Raw genomic sequence first — 25,659 nt, forward strand, 5'->3', positions numbered from 1 at the left:
TTTACATGAATAGGTTGATAGATTACCATAAGTAAAATAAATATATCCCTATGTAGCATTTTTTATGCTAATAAATTAACCAGACCAAACTTCTTGGACTGATACCGAAATATGAGAATTGTTCTCAAACAAGAAAGAATGTTATGTGTTATTGAAAATCCAATTTCTCTTGTCCATAATGATGACACTAATAATGAAGTTATGATTGAATATAAATGTTATGTTGAAAACGATGAGCATGCTACATATGTAAAGTTAGCTAGCATGTTACTTAGAACTCCAATATTTGCAAAAGTTCCACCACGAGAACAAGGAAAGGGTGACTCTGCACCACTGCCGGCCCAAGTTCCAACAGCTCTAGTCCAATTCCAATTGTTCCATAAGGTCAACCTCAATCCCCAAATAAATATTTGTCTATTTTAAATCGTTTTTATTGTGTAGTTAAAATAAATATGGATGATGATGAAGATTGGTTTGCTTGGTTGGTTGACAGTGTGAATTGATTATTATGCTTTTCTTTTAGCATGAATAAATTTGTTTTTGATGTGATTATGTGTACTTCCTTGCATAATATGTATTAGTCATCATAGAATCGGCGATGATATAATTTTTAAAAGAGTTATTTCTTCGAAAAATGAATTATTTCAACTAAAGAGTTGATTTTTATTTTCGAGAAAAATATGTGTAAATAAAATTTTATTTTCACCAAAGAATCAATAAGTGGACGGTATAATCCTTAAAAAGGTTTTGTCCCTGATAAGTTGAGTTTTGTCATAAAAAATAATAAATATAACCTTGTTTCCTAAGAAAAATATGTAAATAAAAGTTTTGTTTTTTTATCAAATAATATCTTGTGAGTGGTATAATCATTAAAAGAGTTACGTTTCTATGAAGTTGAAACTTTGTGGTCTTTTTAAAAAACATAAGGTTTTGCTTTTACCAAATAATTAACTCAAGTATGATAAAATCCTTAAAAGGGTTATATCCCAGCGAAGTCAAAACTTTACTTTAAAAAAATAAAAATAAAAATTACATAACCAAAGAAAATAGGCCAAATCCCAATTTATCATTTACAATTCTTTCGGATCTCATACTCGTATTCTAAAAGTAATGATTAAACCATGTTGCTAGACTTGGTTACCAAATCATCGTCTTACATCCCAAAAACTTTTTACCTCCAACAATAAACATAAGTATCTAATTTAGATAAATTCTTAGCATGTAAGCACAATAGATAAAAATTTTTATTTAAAAATAAACACGAACAACTTACTTTAGCTAAGATATTTTAGGATGATTTTTCATCTTTTCTTTAGCATAACCAGCTTCTTACCTATAAATCTTTAAAGACCACTTAAGTTTTTTAGTTACCATAAAACTAGATAGTGAATCTATTTTTTTTAAGCTCTTTTACATAAATCAAATCGTCGAGAAATTCCAAAGGACATAAGGAATTGATAATTTACATAAAGTTTAGTAAAAAAATTTGATGTCACATTTAAGTTTATATTTGAGTAATTAAGTAATAGCCACAACATATGAAAATGTATAGTGACATTAATTTTTATCATATAAAGTTAATGATATAAACAATTGTAATTAATTATAGAAATGCAATGATTCAACCCCATAAGGTAATTATTAGGGATGACAATAGGTACTCATGGATTAAATTTTTTGATATTCATACCTTATTCATTACCAACCAAGTAAGAGATGTGGATATCCATAAACTATTTATCAGGTTTTAGGTATCCATTGTTGCTACCCAATTTTTGACCCATGTTTTAATAAATTTTCAGAAAAAATCCAAAAATAGCGAAAAGCATTGAAAACCCAAAAAATATATTTTTAATACATTTGCATCGTTTTTAGCATTTTCAGCGTCGTCTAAAAAGAATTTAAATTTTCAAAGGTCTTTCGAACGCGTTCAACTTTTAACAATCATTGATTTTCCTCATTGAGTCGACGTTGATATTGCTCGTTTTCAAAAATACAAAAAAATTAAGAAAAATCAAATTTACAAAAAAAAGAAAGTTAAGGAATCAATTTTGAGGCCCAAACAATATTTTGCCTATGCATAGGGAATTTTGAATGTTGGAGGGAGAGACAACACAAAAAAAGAGGAAACCTAAAATTTTTTTTTCTTAACCCGAAACCAGCCGCTCCCCCTGGCCCAAGACCATTTGATTCCTCTCTTTCGGCAGGAACTCAGCCCCCCACTTTTTTTAGCTCCAGCCGACAATGGAGGCTCCTCACGAGGGAGAACCCCTATTTCTTCTCATCCCCAGCTACACCAGAGGAGGGGGATTTTTCCATTTTTGCTTCTTCCCCACAGCAGTGGGCAGAGACCCACGAGCTCCTGTCTCTCATCCTTCCCCTGGCACACAAGCTTCACTTCTCCCCCTGCAGCCAACCAAAAGGTAAGAAACCCAAGCTTTCATCTTCTCTGCAGGGCCACCCTTGAAACCAAGACAAGCCACCACCTTCCCCCACTTTTGGCCTTGGGGACCAAAACCAGAGAAACCCCTGGCTGAAGGGGGTCCTGATTTTCAGTTTCTTCTCCCTTCAGCCGGGCAAGTCTTCCTCTCCCTCACTCAAAAAGCCAACACTCCCCCACCGTCTCTGCTCACTCTTTGGCCAAAACACAGAAGGAACCCAAACGGCTGCCCCCTCCGTGAGGATTTTTTGGCTCTTCTTCTCGCCAGCCTAGAGCTTGGCTCTTAGGGGGACTGCGTTCCCCTTCTCAGCACCTTTCCCTTCTTCTCCTTTTCCCTTCCACCCGACAACCCACACAGAGACAGCCCTCATTTCCAGCTCCTTCCCCCAAACACAGCCGCCCCTCACCTCCCCTCACCTCACCAGACCTCTCTCTCACAGAAACTAGCCGCCCCCCTCACCAGGCTCCCCTCTTCCAGCCAACAGAAAAGCTGCCGTCCCCCGGGGTCCTTGGTTGTTGTTTTCAGAACAGAGCCAAGGACCCCCCTGCCATTTCAGCTCTTCACCGTCGCCCTCTACCCACAGCACCGATCTTCCCCTCAGCCACAGCCTCTCCTCTCATAGTCGAACACCATAACAGCCGCCTCCAGCATTTCCTTCCTTCAGCAACAGCACCAGCACCAGCACCGACACCCACTAGATCTGCCAAGAGGAGTGAAGATCGGACAGCCATCCCCTCTCCATCGCAGCTTCACCCGGCTGACCACATAGAACCGCCACGCCCACAGCCACCGAGACACAGTCGCCTGATCTGCCACCTGAGGAAGGGAGAAAACAGAAGTGAAGCAGATTTGAAAAAGGAGAAGACCGAAACAGATCCAAAAAAGAAAGAAAAATTAAAATCAACTGCCTGTGTTGTGTTCGGTTGCTTTGCAGGTCACCGCCGGCGTAGGGAGACTGAGAAGAAGAAGTCGATCCAGACACCCCCTGTTGCTTGGTTTTTCTGTGGCGGCGCGTGAACCCACGCGCCGCCAGTGGCGGTGGCGCGTGGGAAGACGCGCCGCCACTGTTCTCGCGCCCAGAAATCCTGCTGAACACTGTTCCGGCTTGCAGAAGGTGTTCCCTGTAAATTCCAGATTGTTTTGGGGCTGTTATTGTAATTTTAATGTAATTTTTTGTTTATTTGTTTTGAAATTGTATTTTGTACCGTGGATGTAAAAAAAGAAAAGAAAAGAAAGAAAGATAAAACAATGATAGAAAAAGAGATGTGTGTGTGTTTGTGTATTTTTTTTTATGTATGTTATTGAATCAAAGAAAAAAATGAATTTAATATTTTAATTTATATGCACAAATATCTAAAGGACAGATAAAAATCATGTTGTATTTCCCATAAAAATATAGAACATGTTCTACATATATTTTGGGAACTAATAACTGATTTATCAAAGCCTTAGAATTGGGCTAAAACTTTATTTTTAAAACGCATCAAGTCCACGAAGCAGCTTACCTCAGGTAGGGTGCGTTAGGGGTGCTAATACCTTCCCTAACCACAACCAGTCCCTTACCCATGAATCTCTGACAAGACCAGTACATCCGGTTTCCTAGTAGCCCGCAATCAATTACTAGGTGGCGACTCCAACGAACCAATCAAATCAAGCAAAACGCATAACAACAGAAAAATCGCCAGCCGATGCCGCGCGGATTTTGACGTGCGACAGAATGTCGACTCCACTGGGGAAGGTATTGTTTTCAACATTATTGGACTAAGCTTCGTGTATTTGATGTGTTTATGTTTTTACATTTTTGTCTTATTTTATTTTTGTTTTATTCATGCATTGTATAAAATTGTTTCATGCATCACATATTTTGATTTTTTAAAGCACACACAAGCTTCAGGTTAGGAGGGGGACTAGCAGCTTACCTTATGACTTTTAGTCAAGGTTTAAGTTTGTGTAAACCCCAACTCTTCGTTGAGTGCTTAGACTGGTAATAGTTGGACATGTGCCATCTCATTGCCTTTAAGCCCCCATATTGCCTCCACGAGGACAATTACTGGGACAACAAGAGACCCTTTTTAGAGACCAAGTAGTAAACCTACCTTTTGTCTCACTTAAAAAGATTAGAACCTGCCTTTAGGATGTGTGCTCCGTATACATTGTTTTGCATCAGGGCAAACCCTTCTTGAAGCATCTTGAACTTAAGACTTTTGGGTGACCCAATGGCCGTCACTCAGAAAATTTTCATTGTAGAGTTTGGGCAAGAATCAAGATTCTTGTTTCATCATACAAGAGTTACGACCATATGTCACCCCTCGATGGGCGAGTTCATCATATAGTTTACATGTTCATACATTTATCATGCATGTACCAAGTTGAAAATAGGTTCCCCCATCCAAGGTTTACTACATTGGAATGAAAAGATGGATAATAAAGAAAGGGGTTAGAGAGAGGCTCATTGTCAAAATGAAGTTGAGAGCATCAAAGGTGAAGTAGCTAGACTCAGATCTCCCTGAACAAGTGTTGAGCATCAAATGGAAAGAGAATGTCTGCACGATCTTCTGTGGGAACACTGTTTGTCCACGTCCGATGGAAGTTGCACCTCTTCTTTTCAGCCATGAATAACCGCAGCAATGCCCTCAGTCATCAACTAATGACAACTTTTGTTCTTGGTCAGTTGCCCTGTTAATTGTTCATCACCTCCATATCTTCTAAATGACACCAAATAACTGCTAGCCTTCTGTGCATGGTGCATTAGCCTTCTTTGAAGTTACCCCAACTATGAGCTCAATTCCAGTTCAGTAGCACAAAATGTAAAAAACCATGATTATACACTGAACTTCTATGTGGCAGAGCTCTCTCTGTAGAGATTTGTTTGTGGATCTGCCAGTGGGGAATGCAAGAGGGGATGTATTAGTTTCATATGCTTTGAAACTTTCTCTCACCAGTGGCACCAGCAAAACATTGTAGTAGCAGAAGAGTCAGACCTGGTCTGAAAATATTAGTAGACATCAAACTTCTATGTGGCAGAGCTCTCTCTGTAGAGATTTGTTTGTGGATCTGCCAGTGGGGCATGCAAGAGGGGATGCAGTACTTCCACACGCTACAAAACTTTGTCTCATCAGTTTCAGCACCGAAACACTGGAGTAGGCCGAAGAGTCAAACCTAGTCTGAAAACATGAGCAGTCATCGAACTTTGACGTGGCAGAGCTCTCTCTATAAAAACTCGTTTGTGGCTCTGCAAGTGGGGAATGCAAGAGGGGAGGCAGTAGTTTCAGACAATGTGAAAATTTATGCCACCAGTTTCCGCACTGAAACACTGTAGTAGGCAGAAAAGCCAGACCTGAGCTAGAAAACAGGAACAGATATAGAACTTCACCGTGGCAGAGCTCTCTCCGCAGAAATCTGTTTGTTGCTTTGCAAGTGGAGAATCCAAGAAGGAATGAAGTAGTTTCAGATCACCTACAAGTTTCTCCTACCAGTGTCAGCATTAAAACACGGAAGTAGGGAAAAGAGACAGACCTCGGCTGAAAAATAGGAAGAAGATTCAAACTTCAACAGAGCAGAGCTCCCTCTACAGGTGTTGGTTTGCTGCATTGTCAGTGAGGGATCGAAGAGGAGACAAAGAAGTTTCATATTCAGCAGTTTCTCCTCCAATAAAAACAATGCATCATTTCACACATTGACAGTGATAGCGCTGCATGATTCTATGCACTGCCAAGATTACCTAGCTGTTGGAAGGTTTCCAACAATCCACAAACGACCACAACAACATGGGAAGATTGACATGATGTTGTGAAGATTGCCAAAAGAATAGAGCTAACTATCAAGATGGGAAAGATTGAAGGCTCTACCCGTGGATTCCATAACAGTGATGAGAGTTGAATCAGAAGATGACTCTCAATTGAGAAACCTCAGTCATTTTGCCTAGTCAGGTCTTGCCATAACATCAACTGCTCAAATGTCTTTGCCAAGATTGACATTTATCTGCCACTCAAGTTTGTCGACCAACATCTGTTAGATTCCAGACTTGTTGCACCCACTTCGATAAAATTGCATGCAACCACCGTGGTATAATTCAAACGAGATGTGAATCTCATGGTGGGTTCTTAGGCCATTTTAGTTGGACAGATGCAAGAGTTTCAAGAATCGAGCTGAGTTTGTGAAAGATGATGTCATCGATCATTTTGTCACCAGAACATCATCAGAATAACAAGTGATCGAAGTTGCTCGGCAACACACAAATATGGCTAGAAAAGCTGATCCAAGAATGGTGCTGAATTGTCCATCATTTTATTGTGGAGTTGTCATTCCGCATTTTTGTTTTGGGGTCACATCTCATCCTTGAACGAAACATGTATTTTCTTTGTCTTTTTGTTGTTTTGAAATCAAGAGATGCTTCTTTCAAAGGGTATTTTGACAAAAATATTTTGTTGATCAAACTCCAACATACAAAATTAAAGCTAGTCAATCCTGAAGATTAAAAGTGTTTTGATTGCGGAAATGACTTGATGCTTGAAAATGACATGAGGTGACCAAACAATTTTGAACTCATACCTCTTGAAACTGAGCCACACATCATGTAGCTAAATTTTAAGTATGCATAATGACATGTAGTGGATTCAGTAGTCATGGACTCGTGAATCATGATTCTTACAAGTCCAAATCATTACATTGGATGAGGTCAAAATTTATCGATTCTAACCGACCTTACTTGAAATGAGAAAAGGCCATCTTTGTTATCCTTTCACATTTCTTGAAATATTATCCCTTGCGGTCCCCATTTGAGCTTGATAAAATATTATTTTTCAAGAAAACCCTGACTAGGATCACACCCTACACCGGGGGCAAATGAGAGATATTTTGAAGACACTGATAGGATTGATGGATAAAAGAAAAGACTTAGAACAAAAGCTCAATGATCGAGAAAGGGCTAGAACAAAAAAGCCATAGATTGAGGGTCATCCAAGAAAACTTCGAGGAAGGTTATGTAAAAGCAAAAAAGTGGAAAGGAAGGAGAATTCCTATCAATTCTAAGAGGGGCAAAAGAGGTTTCAATTGAAGAAAGACAAAATAAATGCCAAAAGTCAACACCAAAAAAAAATCAAGTTTCATGTCTGTTGGTGTGTCTAAGATAAAGCCTCTAGTGTCTTCAAAAAGATTAAATTGATTATGCATCAAATTAAAAGTTGGATTTGCATTATGACCTATGTTAAGAGAATTCTAATCTTTGAGATTAACAAGGTCATATGTCACTTTCTCTATAATGACCACAAGAGAAAGAGAGTTGATGAGTAGTTGATGTTGATCCTAGGTCTTTGAAACCCTCAAACACCTTTTGAGCCTGTGAATTTCCTTTCTTTCATAGCCATGAACCATAGCCTGCATTACGTGCTTTTAAAAGCCCTTTTTGATCAAGTAAGCAATTTGAACCGATAAATGGCGCTCTCAAAACTTGAAGAGCTTTTCCATAAGAGTCGTGGCTTCATGAATTAAGCTACTGGTTATTATGCATGCTGATAAAATTGGTGCTAAAAAAAAAACAATCTTTCTTGATGAATCCTCAAGTTTTGACTTGAGCCTTTTGTTTTCCTAGAAATTCACAGAAGGTCACCTCATTGCAGACCGTGAAAAGATATACCCAAGATCAAAGATTAAAACTGACATAAAGAACCATGAAAAAAGTCATTTTAAACTTACAATGGGTCATTTCTGTTTTCAAAATACAAGACAATCAAAGGACTATATTGAATAGTGTGTGTTGGGTCTTTGACCAAAAAGCTTGATTTTCAAAAGATCTTTTCCAAAACTGATATCTCTTTGATTTCATTTCAACAATTAGACTTGAATTGACATGATCTTTGAAATATGAGAGTTGATTCCAGAACAAGAAAGATTGTTAAACAACAAGAACATCGATCGAATTTGCAAAATCCTTGACAAGAATGACATCAACATTTCTCGACACTCCTTGAAAAGTTGACCACCTGGAGGCAATACAGTGGATCATGGGTAGGAAAACAAACAGTATTCAGATCAGCTGGGGGCAATGAAAGATGATCAAATGATGAATCAATGCACTGAGGACAACGGTGTTTAAAGAAATGCTAATCAGCAGAATAAGCATTCAGATCATTATTAGGGGCAATATTGTTCAAAAACATTCCATGATCTAGTGAACTCTAGCAGCAATTGAAAACAACGCAGCAATTGAGGGACAACCTCGTATCTTCATCTTGGGGTTACCCTTTGAAACATGGCTATGACAAATGTTATCGCATCGTTGCATTGGAATGAATGTCAGAAAGATGCACACCACCAAGACTGACTGTGGGACCATCTATTCTGAAGCTCAAATGCGCACTTCACCGTATGAATATGGGTGATAACATGAACATCATTGATGATGTTGAGACATTTCTTTCCACTATCTGATTTGACAAGCTGAGAGGAATCCATGAGAAAGAACATTGAGCATATAACGATGAGTCTTTCACTGCAAGCTATGAGATGTATGTCTGGACGACTGGATGATTTCCATGAAGACTGGTGATAACATATACTTGAAGAGTATTGTTTCAACTTTAGGCAAGTTCATGACTGGTTGACAATCTTGATGGGTGTTGGCATGATGCACACAATCAATCAGAGGATAATTCTCAGAAGAATCCAAAAGAGAAAATCCTTCATGATGAATCAAGCAACACCGCACTTGGGGGCAGAGTCAAGCTTGATAAACAGCGAGAGCAGTAATTGTTGTGGACAGCCGAGGATGGGCACTGCACTTACAACTGAGTGGATGGCTAGCACATGAATGAGCCAATGCATCGAAAGAACCAATAAAGCTTTGGAATGCAAACAAAGGCACCCTATGACGATGGATCATCAAAGGGGGGGACCTATATTTCGAATCAGGTAAGGATGCATGCATGTCATCTAACGTTAAAACATTACACATATTTTTTTTTTATTTTGTTTTGTTGCAAGAAAAATCCTCAATGTAGTTCAGCAAGATTGGGGACCAAAAAAAAAAAAGAATCATTGAGCTGATAATAACAGAGAATCATGGTTGTGACCTTGGAACGGGAAGAAGATGAGATAAGCCTGTTACTGTTAGGAAAATCTCAAAGAAATGAAAAGATCAACCTTGCAATCAGGAAGCATCGAGTTTTCAAACCCTGCGATCAAGAATTATCAAGAAGCACCAAGTTTTCCGGCCCTTCTTCTATCATCCCTTCAGGACTTCGCCAGGTAAGTCCCATTTTTCACACTTGTCACATCACATCTTTCATTTGGGTAGGTCACCCATAACAATGAGACCATTTCACATTTTTTCTATCATCCACATGGGTAGGTCACCCATAATAATGAGACCGCTTCATATTTTTCTCATCTTCCATCTAGGTAGGTCACCCATTATAACGCGACCACTTCACATTTTTTCTATCTTCCACCTGGGTAGGTCACCTATAACAATGAGACCACTTCACATTTTTCCCATCTTCCATCTGGGTAGGTCACCCATTATAATGAGACCGCACTTCACATTCTTTCCATTTGGGTAGGTCACCCATCATAATGAGACCGTTTTCCACATTCTTTCCACCTGGGTAGGTCACCCATTACAATGAGACCATTTGTTCCACATATTCTTTGTTTTGGTTTAATGAGGTCGCCAGATGGGATCTCATGTAGCTTTGGTTAAAGGGAATCGCCAGATGGGATTTCAGGTTGACCGAGTTACGTAACATCTTTTGGTTTTGGTTTAATGAGGTCGCCAGATGGGATCTCATGTAGCTTTAGTTAAAGGGAATCGCCAGATGGGATTTCAGGTTGACCGAGCTACCACACATTTTTTAGTTCCAGTTGAATGAGGTTGCTAGATGGAATCTCATGTAGCTTTGGTTAAAGGGAATCGCCAGATGGGATTTTAGGTTGACCGAGCTACCACACATTTTTTTTTAAGTTCCAGTTGAATGAGGTCGCCAGATGGGATCTCATGTAGCTTTGGTTAAAGGGAATCGCCAGATGGGATTTCAGGTAGACCGAGCTACACACATTTTTTAGTTCCACTTTAATGAGGTCGCCAGATGGGATCTCATGTAGCTTTGGTTAAAGGGAATCGCCAGATGGGATTTCAGGTTGACCGAGCTACCTCATTTTTTAGTTTCACTTTAATGAGGTCGCCAGATGGGATCTCATGTAGCTTTGGTTAAAGGGAATCGCCAGATGGGATTTCAGGTTGACCGAGCTACACATATTTTTTTAGTTTTGGTTTAATGAGGTCGCCAGATGGGATCTCATGTTGGTTCTGGTTAAAGGGGATCGCCGGACGGGATCTCAGGTTAGCCCAACCACACACAGGATATTGGTTATGGTTAAAGGGGATCGCCGGACGGGATCTCAGGTTAGCCGAACCACACACAGGATATTGGTTCTGGTTAAAGGGGATCGCCGGACGGGATCTCAGGTTAGCCCAACCACATAGATTTTGGTTCTGGTTAAAAGGGATCGCCGGACGGGATCTCAGGTTAGCCCAACCACCCACAAGATATTGGTTCTGGTTAAAGGGGATCGCCGGACGAGATCTCAGGTTAGCCCAACCACACAGGATATTGGTTCTGGTTAAAGGGGATCGCCGGACGGGATCTCAGGTTAGCCCAACCACACAGGATATTGGTTTCGGTTAAAGGGGATCGCCGGACGAGATCTCAGGTTAGCCCAACCACGCAGATTTTGGTTTTGGGAAAGGAGATCGCCAGATGGGATCTCAAGATAAAAAAAAAAAAGAAGGAAGAGAGAACAGAAAAAAAGAGCAAGGTCTTTAGATGAGTTGATATTGAGCAAGTTAAGCAGACAGAAAGACAAGTTTTTCTTTACAAAGCTTACTACGCAAAACATTGAGGAGTTTTGCTTCGTAAGCATTGTAAAGAGGGGGCATCTGTTGCTACCTAATTTTTGACCCATGTTTTAATAAATTTTCAGAAAAAATCCAAAAATAGCGAAAAGCATTGAAAACCCAAAAAATACATTTTTAATACATTTGCATCGTTTTTAGCATTTTCAGCGTCGTCTAAAAAGAATTTAAATTTTCAAAGGTCTTTCGAACGCGTTCAACTTTTAACAATCATTGATTTTCCTCATTGAGTCGACGTTGATATTGCTCGTTTTCAAAAATACAAAAAAATTAAGAAAAATCAAATTTACAAAAAAAAAGAAAGTTAAGGAATCAATTTTGAGGCCCAAACAATATTTTGCCTATGCATAGGGAATTTTGAATGTTGGAGGGAGAGACAACACAAAAAAAGAGGAAACCTAAAAACTTTTTTTCTTCACCCGAAACCAGCCGCTCCCCCTGGCCCAAGACCATTTGATTCCTCTCTTTCGGCAGGAACTCAGCCCCCCACTTTTTTTAGCTCCAGCCGACAATGGAGGCTCCTCACGAGGGAGAACCCCTATTTCTTCTCATCCCCAGCTACACCAGAGGAGGGGGATTTTTCCATTTTTGCTTCTTCCCCACAGCAGTGGGCAGAGACCCACGAGCTCCTGTCTCTCATCCTTCCCCTGGCACACAAGCTTCACTTCTCCCCCTGCAGCCACCCAAAAGGTAAGAAACCCAAGCTTTCATCTTCTCTGCAGGGCCACCCTTGAAACCAAGACAAGCCACCACCTTCCCCCACTTTTGGCCTTGGGGACCAAAACCAGAGAAACCCCTGGCTGAAGGGGGTCCTGATTTTCAGTTTCTTCTCCCTTCAGCCGGGCAAGTCTTCCTCTCCCTCACTCAAAAAGCCAACACTCCCCCACCGTCTCTGCTCACTCTTTGGCCAAAACACAGAAGGAACCCAAACGGCTGCCCCCTCCGTGAGGATTTTTTGGCTCTTCTTCTCGCCAGCCTAGAGCTTGGCTCTTAGGGGGACTGCGTTCCCCTTCTCAGCACCTTTCCCTTCTTCTCCTTTTCCCTTCCACCCGACAACCCACACAGAGACAGCCCTCATTTCCAGCTCCTTCCCCCAAACACAGCCGCCCCTCACCTCCCCTCACCTCACCAGACCTCTCTCTCACAGAAACTAGCCGCCCCCCTCACCAGGCTCCCCTCTTCCAGCCAACAGAAAAGCTGCCGTCCCCCGGGGTCCTTGGTTGTTGTTTTCAGAACAGAGCCAAGGACCCCCCTGCCATTTCAGCTCTTCACCGTCGCCCTCTACCCACAGCACCGATCTTCCCCTCAGCCACAACCTCTCCTCTCATAGCCGAACACCATAACAGCCGCCTCCAGCATTTCCTTCCTTCAGCAACAGCACCAGCACCAGCACCGACACCCACTAGATCTGCCAAGAGGAGTGAAGATCGGACAGCCATCCCCTCTCCATCGCAGCTTCACCCGGCTGACCACATAGAACCGCCACGCCCACAGCCACCGAGACACAGTCGCCTGATCTGCCACCTGAGGAAGGGAGAAAACAGAAGTGAAGCAGATTTGAAAAAGGAGAAGACCGAAACAGATCCGAAAAAGAAAGAAAAATTAAAATCAACTGCCTGTGTTGTGTTCGGTTGCTTTGCAGGTCACCGCCGGCGTAGGGAGACTGAGAAGAAGAAGTCGATCCAGACACCCCCTGTTGCTTGGTTTTTCTGTGGCGGCGCGTGAACCCACGCGCCGCCAGTGGCGGTGGCGCGTGGGAAGACGCGCCGCCACTGTTCTCGCGCCCAGAAATCCTGCTGAACACTGTTCCGGCTTGCAGAAGGTGTTCCCTGTAAATTCCAGATTGTTTTGGGGCTGTTATTGTAATTTTAATGTAATTTTTTGTTTATTTGTTTTGAAATTGTATTTTGTACCGTGGATGTAAAAAAAGAAAAGAAAAGAAAGAAAGATAAAACAATGATAGAAAAAGAGATGTGTGTGTGTTTGTGTATTTTTTTTTATGTATGTTATTGAATCAAAGAAAAAAATGAATTTAATATTTTAATTTATATGCACAAATATCTAAAGGACAGATAAAAATCATGTTGTATTTCCCATAAAAATGTAGAACATGTATCTACATATATTTTGGGAACTAATAACTGATTTATCAAAGCCTTAGAATTGGGCTAAAACTTTATTTTTAAAACGCATCAAGTCCACGAAGCAGCTTACCTCAGGTAGGGTGCGTTAGGGGTGCTAATACCTTCCCTAACCACAACCAGTCCCTTACCCATGAATCTCTGACAAGACCAGTACATCCGGTTTCCTAGTAGCCCGCAATCAATTACTAGGTGGCGACTCCAACGAACCAATCAAATCAAGCAAAACGCATAACAACAGAAAAATCGCCAGCCGATGCCGCGCGGATTTTGACGTGCGACATCCATTATCTAACTATTATTTATTATTTAATAAAAAATAAAATAGTTAATATATATTCGAAGTATGTATGCATATATGTATATTAAATGATAAAATTATAAATATTATACGTATATGTGTATTTATGTCAATATATATTTACGTGGTTGATTAGGATGGGATAGAAATATTTTGTTGATAAAAAAATTATTAATCTAGTTGCCTATAGGCCTAGAATTCTTTTTAAAAAAGGCTAGTCCCATCATAAAGTAATTTAAATTAATTATGAGTTATAATCTAAGCCTACATGAAATATTATAATGACATGATGATTTATTTGATTGGATTGATTTACATGGATAAATATTCCATATTTAACTTCATTTCATGTTTTAGTTAGCTATGTTGTTTATCTGTAGTTGTTCAAAATTTAATTTTTTTAAATTTTAATTCCTCTAATCATAGTTATAAGACCTGACCCGGGGGTTCACCCGGTCAAGGAGCCGGGTCTCGAGTTACACGGGTTGACCCGAGTTAACCCAGAAAATTGAAGGAATTAATGCAAAATCTATGTCCAACTTCTCTTTAATCCTTCTCATCTGTATCCACGCAAATCATAGGCAGGAATTAATTGAAGGAAAGCTCTTCAAAAGCTGGAAATGTCAGTTACATCTTGCATCCTTTTTTTCAACTCCCCTTCTACACGCGCACAAACATACAAAAACATGGTATAAATTAAAGAAAAGCAAGGAAGTTGGTAGAACTTGAAGAGCAACTTTGAAAGCATATTTTCTGCCCCAGTCTCCAAGCACCAGAAAGGAAAGTGTCCCATTAATTTTTGCAGGTTGTTCAAACCTTCAAAGCTCTGCATGTGTCCAAACCAAACACAAACCAAAACTACTAATTATCAAAACAAGGCATAAAGCCATGTATTCATCAATATAGATAGAGGCAATTTTTTTGGCAAAAACTCTCAAAACTTCTGGAAACCAAAAAACTTGCCATAAATCATCAAAACTTTGCAGCTCGGAGGAAAAAAAGAAAGAAGAAAGAAAATTAGGAACGCAGAAACTAGAAATAATCCATATTCAAGCCAAAAAATTGCTTACACTATTATTATTATTATTATTATTATTATTATTATTTCAGAGGAAGAACAACAAGCTTTGTACTAAAAGTATTTGTGATAACAATTCTTTAAAATCATAACACAAGTTGCTAAAAACTAATTAATTATATTAATGCAGTTAAATAGTGCAGGAATTCTAAGTGATCTGCAAGCTAAATTAGAAAAATATGTTATGAGGCAAGCTAATTGCAGATGAGGCAAGCTAATTGTCATCTTTTCAATCTTGGTATGATTGGGGTGTGTTTACCATTATTTTCACAAACTCAAAAGCTGCTTCATGAAGAAACCAATTGTTCCATGAAGAAACCAACCTCAAACTCAAGATTTAAATGACATGAAGACAACATTTAAAATTAAAAGAATACATGATTCTTACCTTGGCTTGAAAATTTTAGGAAAGCAATGACTTCATTTACTGAATTACATATATCAGATCTCTTGGTTTTTCAAGCTTCGAAGAAAAAAATTAGGGCAAAAAAATGATTATTTCCCTGTGTTGATAGTAAAGTTACTCTATATATATGCGGGGTCTCGCCCGGGTTCGACTGGGTCGCCCAGGTCATGGGTTGACCCGCCGGGTCGACCGGGTTTCACCAGTTTTTTTTGCCGGTCTTTTGTCTAACCCGGGCCGGTTCAGCCACCAGGTCGACCGGGTTCAGGGTCAACCCGCCGGGCCGGTCCGGGTTTAATAACACTGACTCTAATAGTACTTTCCTAAGTGGTGATAACCATGCCAATTGGAAAAGGAAAGTAGTTATCCAAGTGGATGATCCTTCAAAGCCCACAGAATCAAGCACATGAGTTGAGAAAACATCATATGATCTTTAAAAACGATTCAATCACATGAGTTTGATGTCTATCAAGTCTTATATTGAGAAAAATATATATGAGATGTAAATAAACTTTATTAATTCTTTACTTATTTGTATATCTTAAATCTTAACAGTAATCTCTAAAATTAATTACAAGATATAAATAAAGATATCAAAATATCAATAGCAGTATAGCCATCTTTTCAGATTTGTTTCCCGAGCTATTATTAAGGTTTTAAATCCAAAAGAAGAATACAAGAAAATAATTATTTATAAATATATCGTCATTTATATGAGGTTTAAAACAAAAAGAAATTAATCTAAATATATAAAAAGCTAAACACAAGAATGTGGAAGACATGTCCTTAATTAAGCTTGGAAATTGGAGGCTCCAGGTTGTTTCCAATTCGTTCATGATTAGACAGCTTGGTTAGGCCAACCAAATTATTCAGATCTAAGATTTTTCTCTTAACATTTTCAAGATTGCTGACGGCAATAAATCATTTCACAAGCTATATATTTCCAAATGTTGTGGTGTGATGACAGCGCCGTGAAGCTCGTTTCAAATATTATAAGAACACATTTTCATGACTTTTGTTTTTATTAGTATTAATATTGAATATTCTCCCATGTACTGTTTAGAAATTCTTCCTTTCATCTGTATTCCTTTTTGCTACTTTTAGGATAAAAATGCCCATCAAACAACAAAAACAGATTCATGTTGTTAGTTCGTTAGGTTTTTCAATTTTTTTCAAGTTCTGTGGATTTTTGTAGGCTTTTTCATTTTTCTGAAAAAACTTTTAGAGTTAGATTCTTTTTTTTTTTAGGAATTTAGATTTTTTTTTAAATAATTATTGTAGGGTATTGTTTTCCCAAAAATAATAAAAGAGTGCATGGAAGAAAATATGAATTTATAAAGACATATAAGAGTGAAAAGTTATTTGAATAATATACGAAAAATACGCCCAACATATAATACGTAAGAGTAGATAAATAAATTAATCCATTTTTATATATAAAAATTGAAGGAAAAAAGAAGAAGAAGAAGAAGAAGAAGAACACCACCATGCAACGTTGCAGTTTTACATCGAAATTGAAGATAAATCAAAATGACCTTTGTAAATTACCTAAACAAACTAAAAGACTTGGATCTTGGATTATGTGATGGGGCTTCTGTGATTATATGACAGTGCTTTAGTGTTTATAAGAACCGTGAAGTACCTAACTATTTTTTATTTTTATTTCTTTTAGTTTTTCTAAAATCGATCCCTTAGTTTTTTTTATTTAATTTTTTTATCTAATTACATGAGATAAAGTTTTCAATTTAATTATAAATTAACTACTATACACTAAAAAAAAAGGATGGGTTCCCCGCCTACTTCATTATTTATTCGTATAGTGGACTTTTTTTTAATTTTATTTTTTAAAAAAAAAATTATCTTCTATGTTTTTTATTCATAATTTTTTTTTAATTTCATTCTTTAATATTTTATTGATTTTAAAATGATCATCATAATTTATTTTGATTTATTTTTTATAAAGTTATCACAATCTCAAACAAATATCCTGATATTTAGTTGATGCTTAATTTTATAAGCGTCTATTTCTATTATAATATCATTAAATAAAAAGTAATTTTAAGAAATAAGTTTTTTAAACTCAGTGGAGTCTATAATCTAGGTTGTGGGTTTGACAAATTATTCTGAGAAGATAGGATTGATCCAATATGTTATCGTCTCAACATTAAAAAAAAATGTCATATTAAAAAAAAAAATCAGGTTAGTTTGATCCAATTTGATTGAATCAAGTATGGACAACTTCCATGCAGGTTAGTTTTAAATTCAGGTTAAGTAAATAGTCGACTAAAAAGATCTCAAGGTGTCAAATTTAATAAAAATATCACATAATTACTTTTCGTTTAAATTCCAAAAACAAAGAGAGATAAAGAGTTGGAGCTGCATATATTGTAGTATATAATCCAACAATGACAATAATAATAAGAGAGATAGGAGAAGAGAAGAAGGCATGATTGTTAGTTATTGTCAAAGAGAAAGAGCGATCAAGAATCAATTTCAACTGATAGTTTTCATAAACTGTATGAAGGTACGTATTTTTATCATTTTCTCATATTTAGTGCACAAATTTTCAACATTAATTCGGTAGTTCTTGATGTCGTGTTTCACATTTTGACCACAGCAAATATTGGTCAGAGGGAAAATCATTTTCGAAGAGAAAAAAAATATATAATGAAGTGAATTTATCGTGATCAAATCAGGCAAGGGATGGTCTAATTGCAGAAGCCAGGATAGAACATAATTCTTGCTTATGTCGTATTATAATTTATAAGTTGAAGTATAGAAAATATCCAGCGGGAAACTCGACGGAAACTTGTTCAGTCTATGAATAAGGGTCAAGCTTCTCTCCTTTTCACGACTGTCCATTCGTATTGCTGTAAACCCTAAAAACAACTCCGCTTCAACTTGTGCTGCCCTGCTCCACCATGACGAAAACGCTCGCCGCCACCGCGATGTCGGACTCAATCACAACACAGTCTTCCAGGAGAGGTGTCGTTTTGCTTTCCAAGTCATGCATATTTTCCAAGTCCATATTAGAAATAGATCAACCAATATCTGGAAGTAGAAAATAGATCGATAATCCTAGAAGCCTGTCCTGCCACGTCGGTTAATTTCAGATCGTCACGTCGACCCTTTTGATTATTGAAGCAAAATGTACGATCACAGATTCACACTTAGATTTTTTTTTAATAAAAAAATATTTTTTAAAAAAAAATACACGAAAAATAATACTAGCAGCCACCAGCTCCATGACATAACCTCCAAGCAAACTCGTTTCTGAGAAAAAGAAAGTCTTAGCATAGACAAGGGTTCGTAAGGTATAATTTTCCAACAAAATTGCTAAGTGCTTAGTATTATTGAGGGGCCATTGAAAGATAACCCATCAGTTTTTAAAATTTAACTGATTATTATGAAAAAATACACATAAGCTAGAATTAAAACCCTCAATTTCATGGTTAACAAACTATTTTTGAATTTAAATTATAAAGTCCTTCAAAATAACCTCCTAATTCCAAAATGATTTGTAATTAAATGTTTTTTAATTTTTTGAGATAAAATTACTCAACGCACGTACGGTATATATTGTGGTTATTCATAAAGAATGTATACACAGCTAGCTGTGATAGTGTAAGTGCTTTTGTTGTGGATTACTATAATACATTATCATCAGAATTAATGGTCTAATTAATTACTTTTCATTACATGAGACTTTCTATGCTTTAATTTGATGAAAAATCTACGCCCTCAACTTCTACAATTGAAAATGTTATGTTGGAACCATGATATTTAGCAATAAATAAGGAAAGCATGATAATGACACTATAGTTTGTTTAGAAGTGTGGTAGTGATTGCTTTTTAAAGTGCGTTTTACTTGAAAATACATTAAAATAACATATTTTTTTTAAAAAAATATTATTAATATTAGCACATTAAAATAATTTAAAAACAAAAAATCTTTTCAAATTAGAGTCGTTAAGATTAATACATGTTATGCTCTTTTCTTTATGAAAAGAACCGGTTGTTCTCATAAATTAGAGTATGAGAGATACCTAAAACTAATATGTAGGTGTTTATCAGATGACATGTACATTGAACTGACCTACATGAGAATTTCATATGGAAAAGTCACTTGTGTCTATAGAAAAAGCTCATGTTAAGGTTGTGCGAGTGATTCTTAGACTTGAGATCACTAAATTATCTTATATAATAAATGATATTAGGTATAACATGAATTATATGAAAATATTTAAATAATCAAGAGAGTATCCATCACTCTAGGTAAATTAGAAAAAATAGAATATTTTTTCTAAGATAATATTGATTGCAAATCCTTGTGTAATGTGGAATAAGATTTGAAAAGAGTTTTCAAATTTTATCCAAATAATTATGATTATGGTATTGAAAACAAACATAATTTGACAGAGTAGACACACTTAATGCTATAACATGTAACTCAAAACATTGTTAATGAAGAGATAATAATTACAATTAGAAACTACTTACTGAGATGTTAGGTCAAACCACTTATAACTTTTCTAATATTTAGAAGATCATGACGTGTTTTTAGATATTATATTTAATCTTTAAATATAAATAATTGATAATAAATCAAATTGTTTTATTTAATTTTATTTTATTTAAAATCGATAATTACCATTGACTTTAGTCGATTGGAAGCTTCTTAATTTCTCCGTGCTCCTGGTAGTTTCCAATTCATTCATGATTATGTATCGAACGTTCGCATTGCACAGAGTCCGTTATCAAATTGAGTAGGCTCACCAACTTTAACTAATGTCCAAGAAACAAAACATCAAAAATAGCAACGGTCCGTGAAAACAGGCTCACATTGACAGACTCTGGGGTTCAATCTAACTAAAACTATCAACGTTAGACAGCTTGGTTAGGCCAACCAAATTATTCAGATCTAAGATTTTTCTCTTACCATTTTCAAGATTGTTGACGCGCGCCAATAAATCATTCAACAAGCTATTTCCAAATGTAGTCCTGTGATGACAGCGCCGTGAAGCTCGTTTCAAGTATTATAAAAACACATTTTTCATGACTTTTTTTTTTATTAGTATTAATATTGAATATTCTCCCATGTACTGTTTAGAAATTCTTCCTTTCATCAGTCCTTGTATCAACTCATGTCGGTTATAATATGTGTGGGTATTTTATTTATTTATATTTTTTAATTTTTATTCATATAAATTATAATTTTTCAAAATCCAATAGATAAATATAATTTTTATCAATGCTAGGAGTAATTTTCCTCTTAAAAAAGAAAAGAAAAGAAAATCAACCGATTGAAGCTTGGAGCTTGTGTTTTTAGTACACGTGTTTTAGAGGCCCACTGGACGCAAGTTCTTTTAACTTCTCAGTTTCTCTATCTATATTTTTTATTAGCTCTTTAATGGTTTGTCATCGAATCATTTTCTTGGTGCCCAAATTTTCAACATTAATTCGGTAGTTCTTAATGTCCTGTTTCTCTATCTATCTTTTTTCTTTTTTAAAAAAAAATCTATCTTCCATGTTTTTTTGTTTTTTCTCTAGTAATTTAATATTTTAATATTTTATTAATTTTGATGTGGTCATTATAATTTATTTTGATTTATTTTTTATAAAGTTATCGCAATCTCAAACACATATATCGATATATAGTTGATGCTTAGTTTTGTAAGCATCTATTTTTGTTATAATATCATTAAATAAAACATATTTTTAAAAATAAGTTTTTGAAATAAGTGAAGTCCATGATCCAAAGTGTGGGTTTGACGAGTTAATCCGCAAAGACCGAATTAATTCAATATATTATCGTCTTAATATATAAAAAAAATCATATTGAAAATAAAAATATCAAACCATAACCAATCATTCAACTTGTTTTTTAACATGTCAAGTTGATTGAAGTATAAACAACTTTTATAAGAGTTAGTTTCAAATAAGTTGGGCTAGAAAATTTTAAGATTAATATATTGAGCCGGATTTAATAAAAATATACTTACTTTGTAATTCAATCCCAAAACCAAGGAGAAATAAAGAGTTGGAGTTGCATAGATTGAAGTATATAATAGAATAATAATAATAAGAGAGATCAGAGAGGAGGAGTAGGAGAAAAAGAAGGAATGATTGTTTGTCATTGTCAAAGAGAAAGAGCGATCTAAAATCAATTTCAACTGATAGTTTTCATAATATGTATATATGAAGGTATTTTTATCATTTTCTCATATTTTGTGCACAAATTTCAACATTAATTCGGTAGTTCTTAATGTCGTGTTTCACATGTCGACCACAGCAATTGGTCAGAGGGAAAATCATTTTCGAAGAGACAAAAAAAAAAATATAATGAAGTGAATTTATATATCGTGATCAAATCAGGCAAGGGATGGTCTAATTGCAGAAGCCAGGATGAGAACATATATAATTCTTGCTCATGTCGTATTATAATTTATGAGTTGAAGTATGGAAAATATCCAGCAGGAAACTCGACTGAAACTTGTTCAGTCTATGAATAAGGGTCAAGCTTCTCTCCTATTCACAATTGTCCTTTCGGATTGCTGTAAACCCTAAAAACAAGTCAGCTTCAACTTGTGCTGCCCTGCTCCACCGTGACGAAAACTCTTGCCGCCACCGCGATATCGGACTCAATCACAACACGGTTTTGAGAAACATTCCTTAAAGCATGGCTGGGAAACTTCGTGCCACTTGAACTTAATGAGTATTGTACATGATTGATAAGGTTAGGAAACAATAGAACTGGACTGAAGTCTACAGTCCATGAAGTGCCATTCCCTTGCGCAGAACCTCTTGCAGCCGTTGCCTTCAGATTCATCCCCTCTACATTATTCCTATCCACCACAACTTGATCAATCTTCTTAAAAGGGCCTTTTGATTGGTCCAACTGAACAATCTCAATCCCCTTGTCAGATCCAGCAAACATGTTATCAACAATGTTGATTCCCTTTGCCAAACCATTAATTGATTTGAGGAGGATGTATGCATCACCGAGGAAAAAACAGCTAGAGATTGTAAGCTGCACTGGGTCTTCAGCAACAATGCCAGTGTAATCCAAGTAACAATTCACAATCCGGGTCTGTGTCAGACTTGGCAGCTTCAAATAAATTCCAGTGCCACCAAAACCTGTTGCCTTATTATAACAATGTACACCAGAAAGTGTGTTAGCCTGACCGGAAACCATTACTCCTATAGCAGCTGAAAATATAACCACATCTGTAACAGCATTATCGTTTCCCATTAGGTTAATTGCAGTGCCTGAAAATTTCCTTTCGCCCGGATCGCCACCTGCAGTAATATGCTGTCCAAGGAAGGAGTTGCGGATATAGGTCTCGTGGCCATTTTGGACTGAAATTCCTTCAGTGTTGAAATGTGTGATGTAACAATTATCTATGCTAGTCCGAAGTGAGTTTATAACTGAAATGCCTCCTCCCCTAAACTTGCAGTCCAGCATGAGGTCTTTAATAGTTATATACTCGTAGTTATAGGACGATGAAGACGATGATGAGGCTGATAGATCAATAAGGTATCCGTCTGTTGGGAAATCATCCGATGCTGTTAATGTCCCTCCGCTAATCTGGTCACCAAAAAATGATATTAAACTGGTCGTAAGTCTTCCAAAAAATCAAAATTCATACATGTAGTTGACATAGTCTACAACCAGCTTGATATCAGAAATTGCACCCACAAGAAAGAAAAGAAATTAACAGAGTCATAAAAATCAACGTTCAAGCTTCCAGGAGAGGTGTCTTTTTTCACTCCAAGTTATGTATATTTTCCAAGTCCACATTAGAAATAGATTAACCATTCAAAACAGCAAAACATCTAGAAGTAGAAAATAGATCGATCACAAGCTGGAGTCGTACAAAATGTTGACTCACTTGTACCAATCTTAGAAGCCTGTCCTGCCACCTGGGTTACCCTTATGATTACTTTAGCAAAATGTATGATGACAGATTCACACAAGTAAAACAAACAAGCCAGGAGTGACATAGATTGTATTTCTATGAGAAATTCAGAAATCTTTGTGGGGGGTGGGCGTACCATTAGGTTCCCAGCTCCAGCAGCCGGCAGTCGCAGAGGTTTGCTGATCAAGTAATTTCCACCTTGAAGATTAATGTGTGCGCCACCGAGATTAGTGATTCCCTTCATCAAGAACCCTTCACTGGGACCATTAAACGCGTCTGCTATAGCTTTTAAGAGTGCCTCCGTGCTGTCTACTTTCCCTGTTGGATCTGCACCGTATGATGTCACCTGGTATACACGTGGACGAGACCCAGTTGGCTGGAGCGTAGCCTGCATCATCACAACAATTAACAACAATAAGTACTTACCACACTCTATGCAAACAATTATTTTCTTTACCAAGAAAGAACCAACCAATTAGATTAATTTACCTGTGGTGCCGGAGCTGGAGAGGAAGAGATTGGGGGAGTGGCCAATTGTCGACGAGTTAACAAAGAGTGCTTGAAAGCTTGCATTTTTTGCATTTGATCATGATAACGACCATCACTGATGAGTTTTTGATGATCAAGCGGAAGAGAAGTCTCTCCATTGACATGAACAATGAACAAACTAGCCAACCCCATAAGAATCGTGAACATTTTTCCTTGCATTGCAGGCTCCATCTCTTTGATGCTCTTTGCTATGTTAAAGAGAAGTTGTTGAGAAATAACAAAGCACTCGTGTATATATTTATATACAAAGAGTTAGGGAGAGGGAGGAGGAAAAAGGAGGGGGAGAGAGACAAGTCAGAACATGGAAAGAGAAGGGCGTAACTAGGATTTTGTAAGAAAATGAAAGAATTTCTTTTCATCCAGGCATCATACATGTGGGCACCTACGTTTGGTTTTTCCTTCTTCCTGTGCTGGCTGGCTGGCTGGCTTGTTTTTAATACATGAGATGAGAATTAGGCAATGTAAATGAATTCTTTTGAAATAATTCTTCCTCTCTCTGAAAGAAAAGGTTAGAGGGCAAGTTACCACCTTCTTACTTCATGATCCTTGCAAGTTTGACATTCTGTGTAAAAAAAAAATTAGAGTATTTTTACAAACCAAGGCAATTCGGTGATGCCAGGGGAAGAATATCTTCTGGCTCAAGATTACTTGATACAAGACAATCATCGGGTGGCATCTTTTATCCCTATACTTTTTGTTTTTTTATTTTATTTTAAATTAATTTTTTATGTGTTTTAATATTGTTTTGATTGTTAATATCAAAAATTATTTTTTAAAAAAATATTATTTTAATATATTTTAAACAAAAAAAAAATTAAAAAAATATTAGTAAATAGTAATGTTTATATTTTTGTCCTCCTGTTCAGTTTTGTTACATTGAGTGACGCATGTTAATTGTCTTTGCCTCAACAAAATAAAACTACACGTGGGGATTTAAAGTTTAATCAAAATAGAAAACCCAGGAAAAAGAACCCAGATTTGAATGTTAAGATATTCAATTAAAATTATAGAAAAACTTTGGTTTCTCAAATTAGAAATCATCAAAATATTAAATAAATTAAATTACAATTATTGGCAAAGTATCTTTCTTCCTCTAATTGAAAAACAAAAGTTGATTTTTGTTTATTAAATTAGAACTTAAATTGATATTAAAGAAATATTATATCAATTAGTTAAAATAATATTGTAGAAGTTAAATCAATTTTTTGGTTCCTATAATTTTATTTCAATTTCTTTAATCTTTAAACTTGGGATTTTTCTTCTATTTTCTAAAAGTGATGTTAAAGAACAATCTCAACCCAATAACTTAAGCTGATAGGTGATATCTCAAAATATTATTTATATTATTCTCTAACACATATTCTCAAGTAAAAATTCTTTGAAGTTGAAACTTACACAGATACACGTTATATCTCGTGCTTAATTTTTTTATCAAATAAATAAGGATAGTGAGATTTGAACTCATGATCGTTTGTTCATTAAGGCTATGATATCATATCAAAAAATCATTTCAACTCAATAATTTAAATTATTAAATAAAATTTAAGATATAATTTATATTATTATCTAACTTATAGTAACCTAAAGACTAATTATAATGATACCTAGAAGAATTAACGACTTATCTTTATCTAATTTTCACCTGCGACAGTTTTATTATTCAGCCATCTAACTAGTAGCATGACCCCCAACCCTCCCTCGCAAAATATTCCACTCGTTGACTGACTATCCTTGCTCGACAAGAGAGACTTTGGATCTATTCATTAATTAATAGAAAAACATTTATTTTTCTTTTCTAGTCCAATTATTCATTAATCGGACTTGGGTTTGAACGCTACTCTCTCTTCATTTGACTAGTAAGTATACTGTACGAATTAAAATGAAAATGAAAAAAATTTCTTGTCAAGATCCAATTA

At 36.5% G+C, this 25,659-nt stretch overlaps 2 protein-coding genes across 2 annotated transcripts; one reads left to right on the top strand and one right to left on the bottom strand.

Annotated features, from left to right (window-relative positions):
• The first annotated feature begins 2,244 nt into the window (after nucleotides 1-2,244).
• LOC127905394 (vegetative cell wall protein gp1-like) lies at nucleotides 2,245-13,400 on the top strand. The gene is made up of 4 exons (XM_052453414.1): nucleotides 2,245-2,423; nucleotides 2,557-2,576; nucleotides 2,683-3,031; nucleotides 12,750-13,400. Exons 1-4 carry the CDS (start codon nucleotides 2,245-2,247, stop codon nucleotides 13,075-13,077), a joined length of 876 nt encoding a protein of 291 aa, XP_052309374.1. The 3' UTR covers nucleotides 13,078-13,400.
• Nucleotides 13,401-21,689: 8,289 nt separating this feature from the next.
• LOC18094642 (polygalacturonase QRT3) lies at nucleotides 21,690-24,061 on the bottom strand. The gene is made up of 3 exons (XM_006368986.3): nucleotides 23,684-24,061; nucleotides 23,331-23,582; nucleotides 21,690-22,863 (listed from the first exon to the last, which is right to left on the bottom strand). The coding sequence occupies exons 1-3, from the start codon at nucleotides 23,912-23,914 to the stop codon at nucleotides 21,856-21,858; spliced, it is 1,491 nt and encodes a 496-aa protein (XP_006369048.1). The 5' UTR covers nucleotides 23,915-24,061; the 3' UTR covers nucleotides 21,690-21,855.
• Between the last annotated feature and the right edge of the window lie 1,598 nt (nucleotides 24,062-25,659).

Source organism: Populus trichocarpa, chromosome 1, assembly GCF_000002775.5.
Source record: "Populus trichocarpa isolate Nisqually-1 chromosome 1, P.trichocarpa_v4.1, whole genome shotgun sequence".
NCBI lineage: Eukaryota > Viridiplantae > Streptophyta > Magnoliopsida > Malpighiales > Salicaceae > Populus > Populus trichocarpa.

What these genes read in the sequence shown, in the direction of transcription:
- LOC127905394 (XM_052453414.1), top strand. Translation starts at nt 2,245, where the DNA reads ATGGAGGCTCCTCACGAGGGAGAACCCCTATTTCTTCTCATCCCCAGC. An exon ending in CCCCTGCAGCCAACCAAAAG is followed by an intron (nt 2,424 to 2,556) that starts GTAAGAAACCCA and finishes CCTGATTTTCAG; the next exon opens with TTTCTTCTCCCTTCAGCCGG. An exon ending in TTTCTTCTCCCTTCAGCCGG is followed by an intron (nt 2,577 to 2,682) that starts GCAAGTCTTCCT and finishes CCCCTCCGTGAG; the next exon opens with GATTTTTTGGCTCTTCTTCT.
- LOC18094642 (XM_006368986.3), bottom strand. Translation starts at nt 23,914, where the DNA reads ATGGAGCCTGCAATGCAAGGAAAAATGTTCACGATTCTTATGGGGTTG. An exon ending in CTCCAGCTCCGGCACCACAG is followed by an intron (nt 23,583 to 23,683) that starts GTAAATTAATCT and finishes GTGATGATGCAG; the next exon opens with GCTACGCTCCAGCCAACTGG. An exon ending in CTGGAGCTGGGAACCTAATG is followed by an intron (nt 22,864 to 23,330) that starts GTACGCCCACCC and finishes TTTGGTGACCAG; the next exon opens with ATTAGCGGAGGGACATTAAC.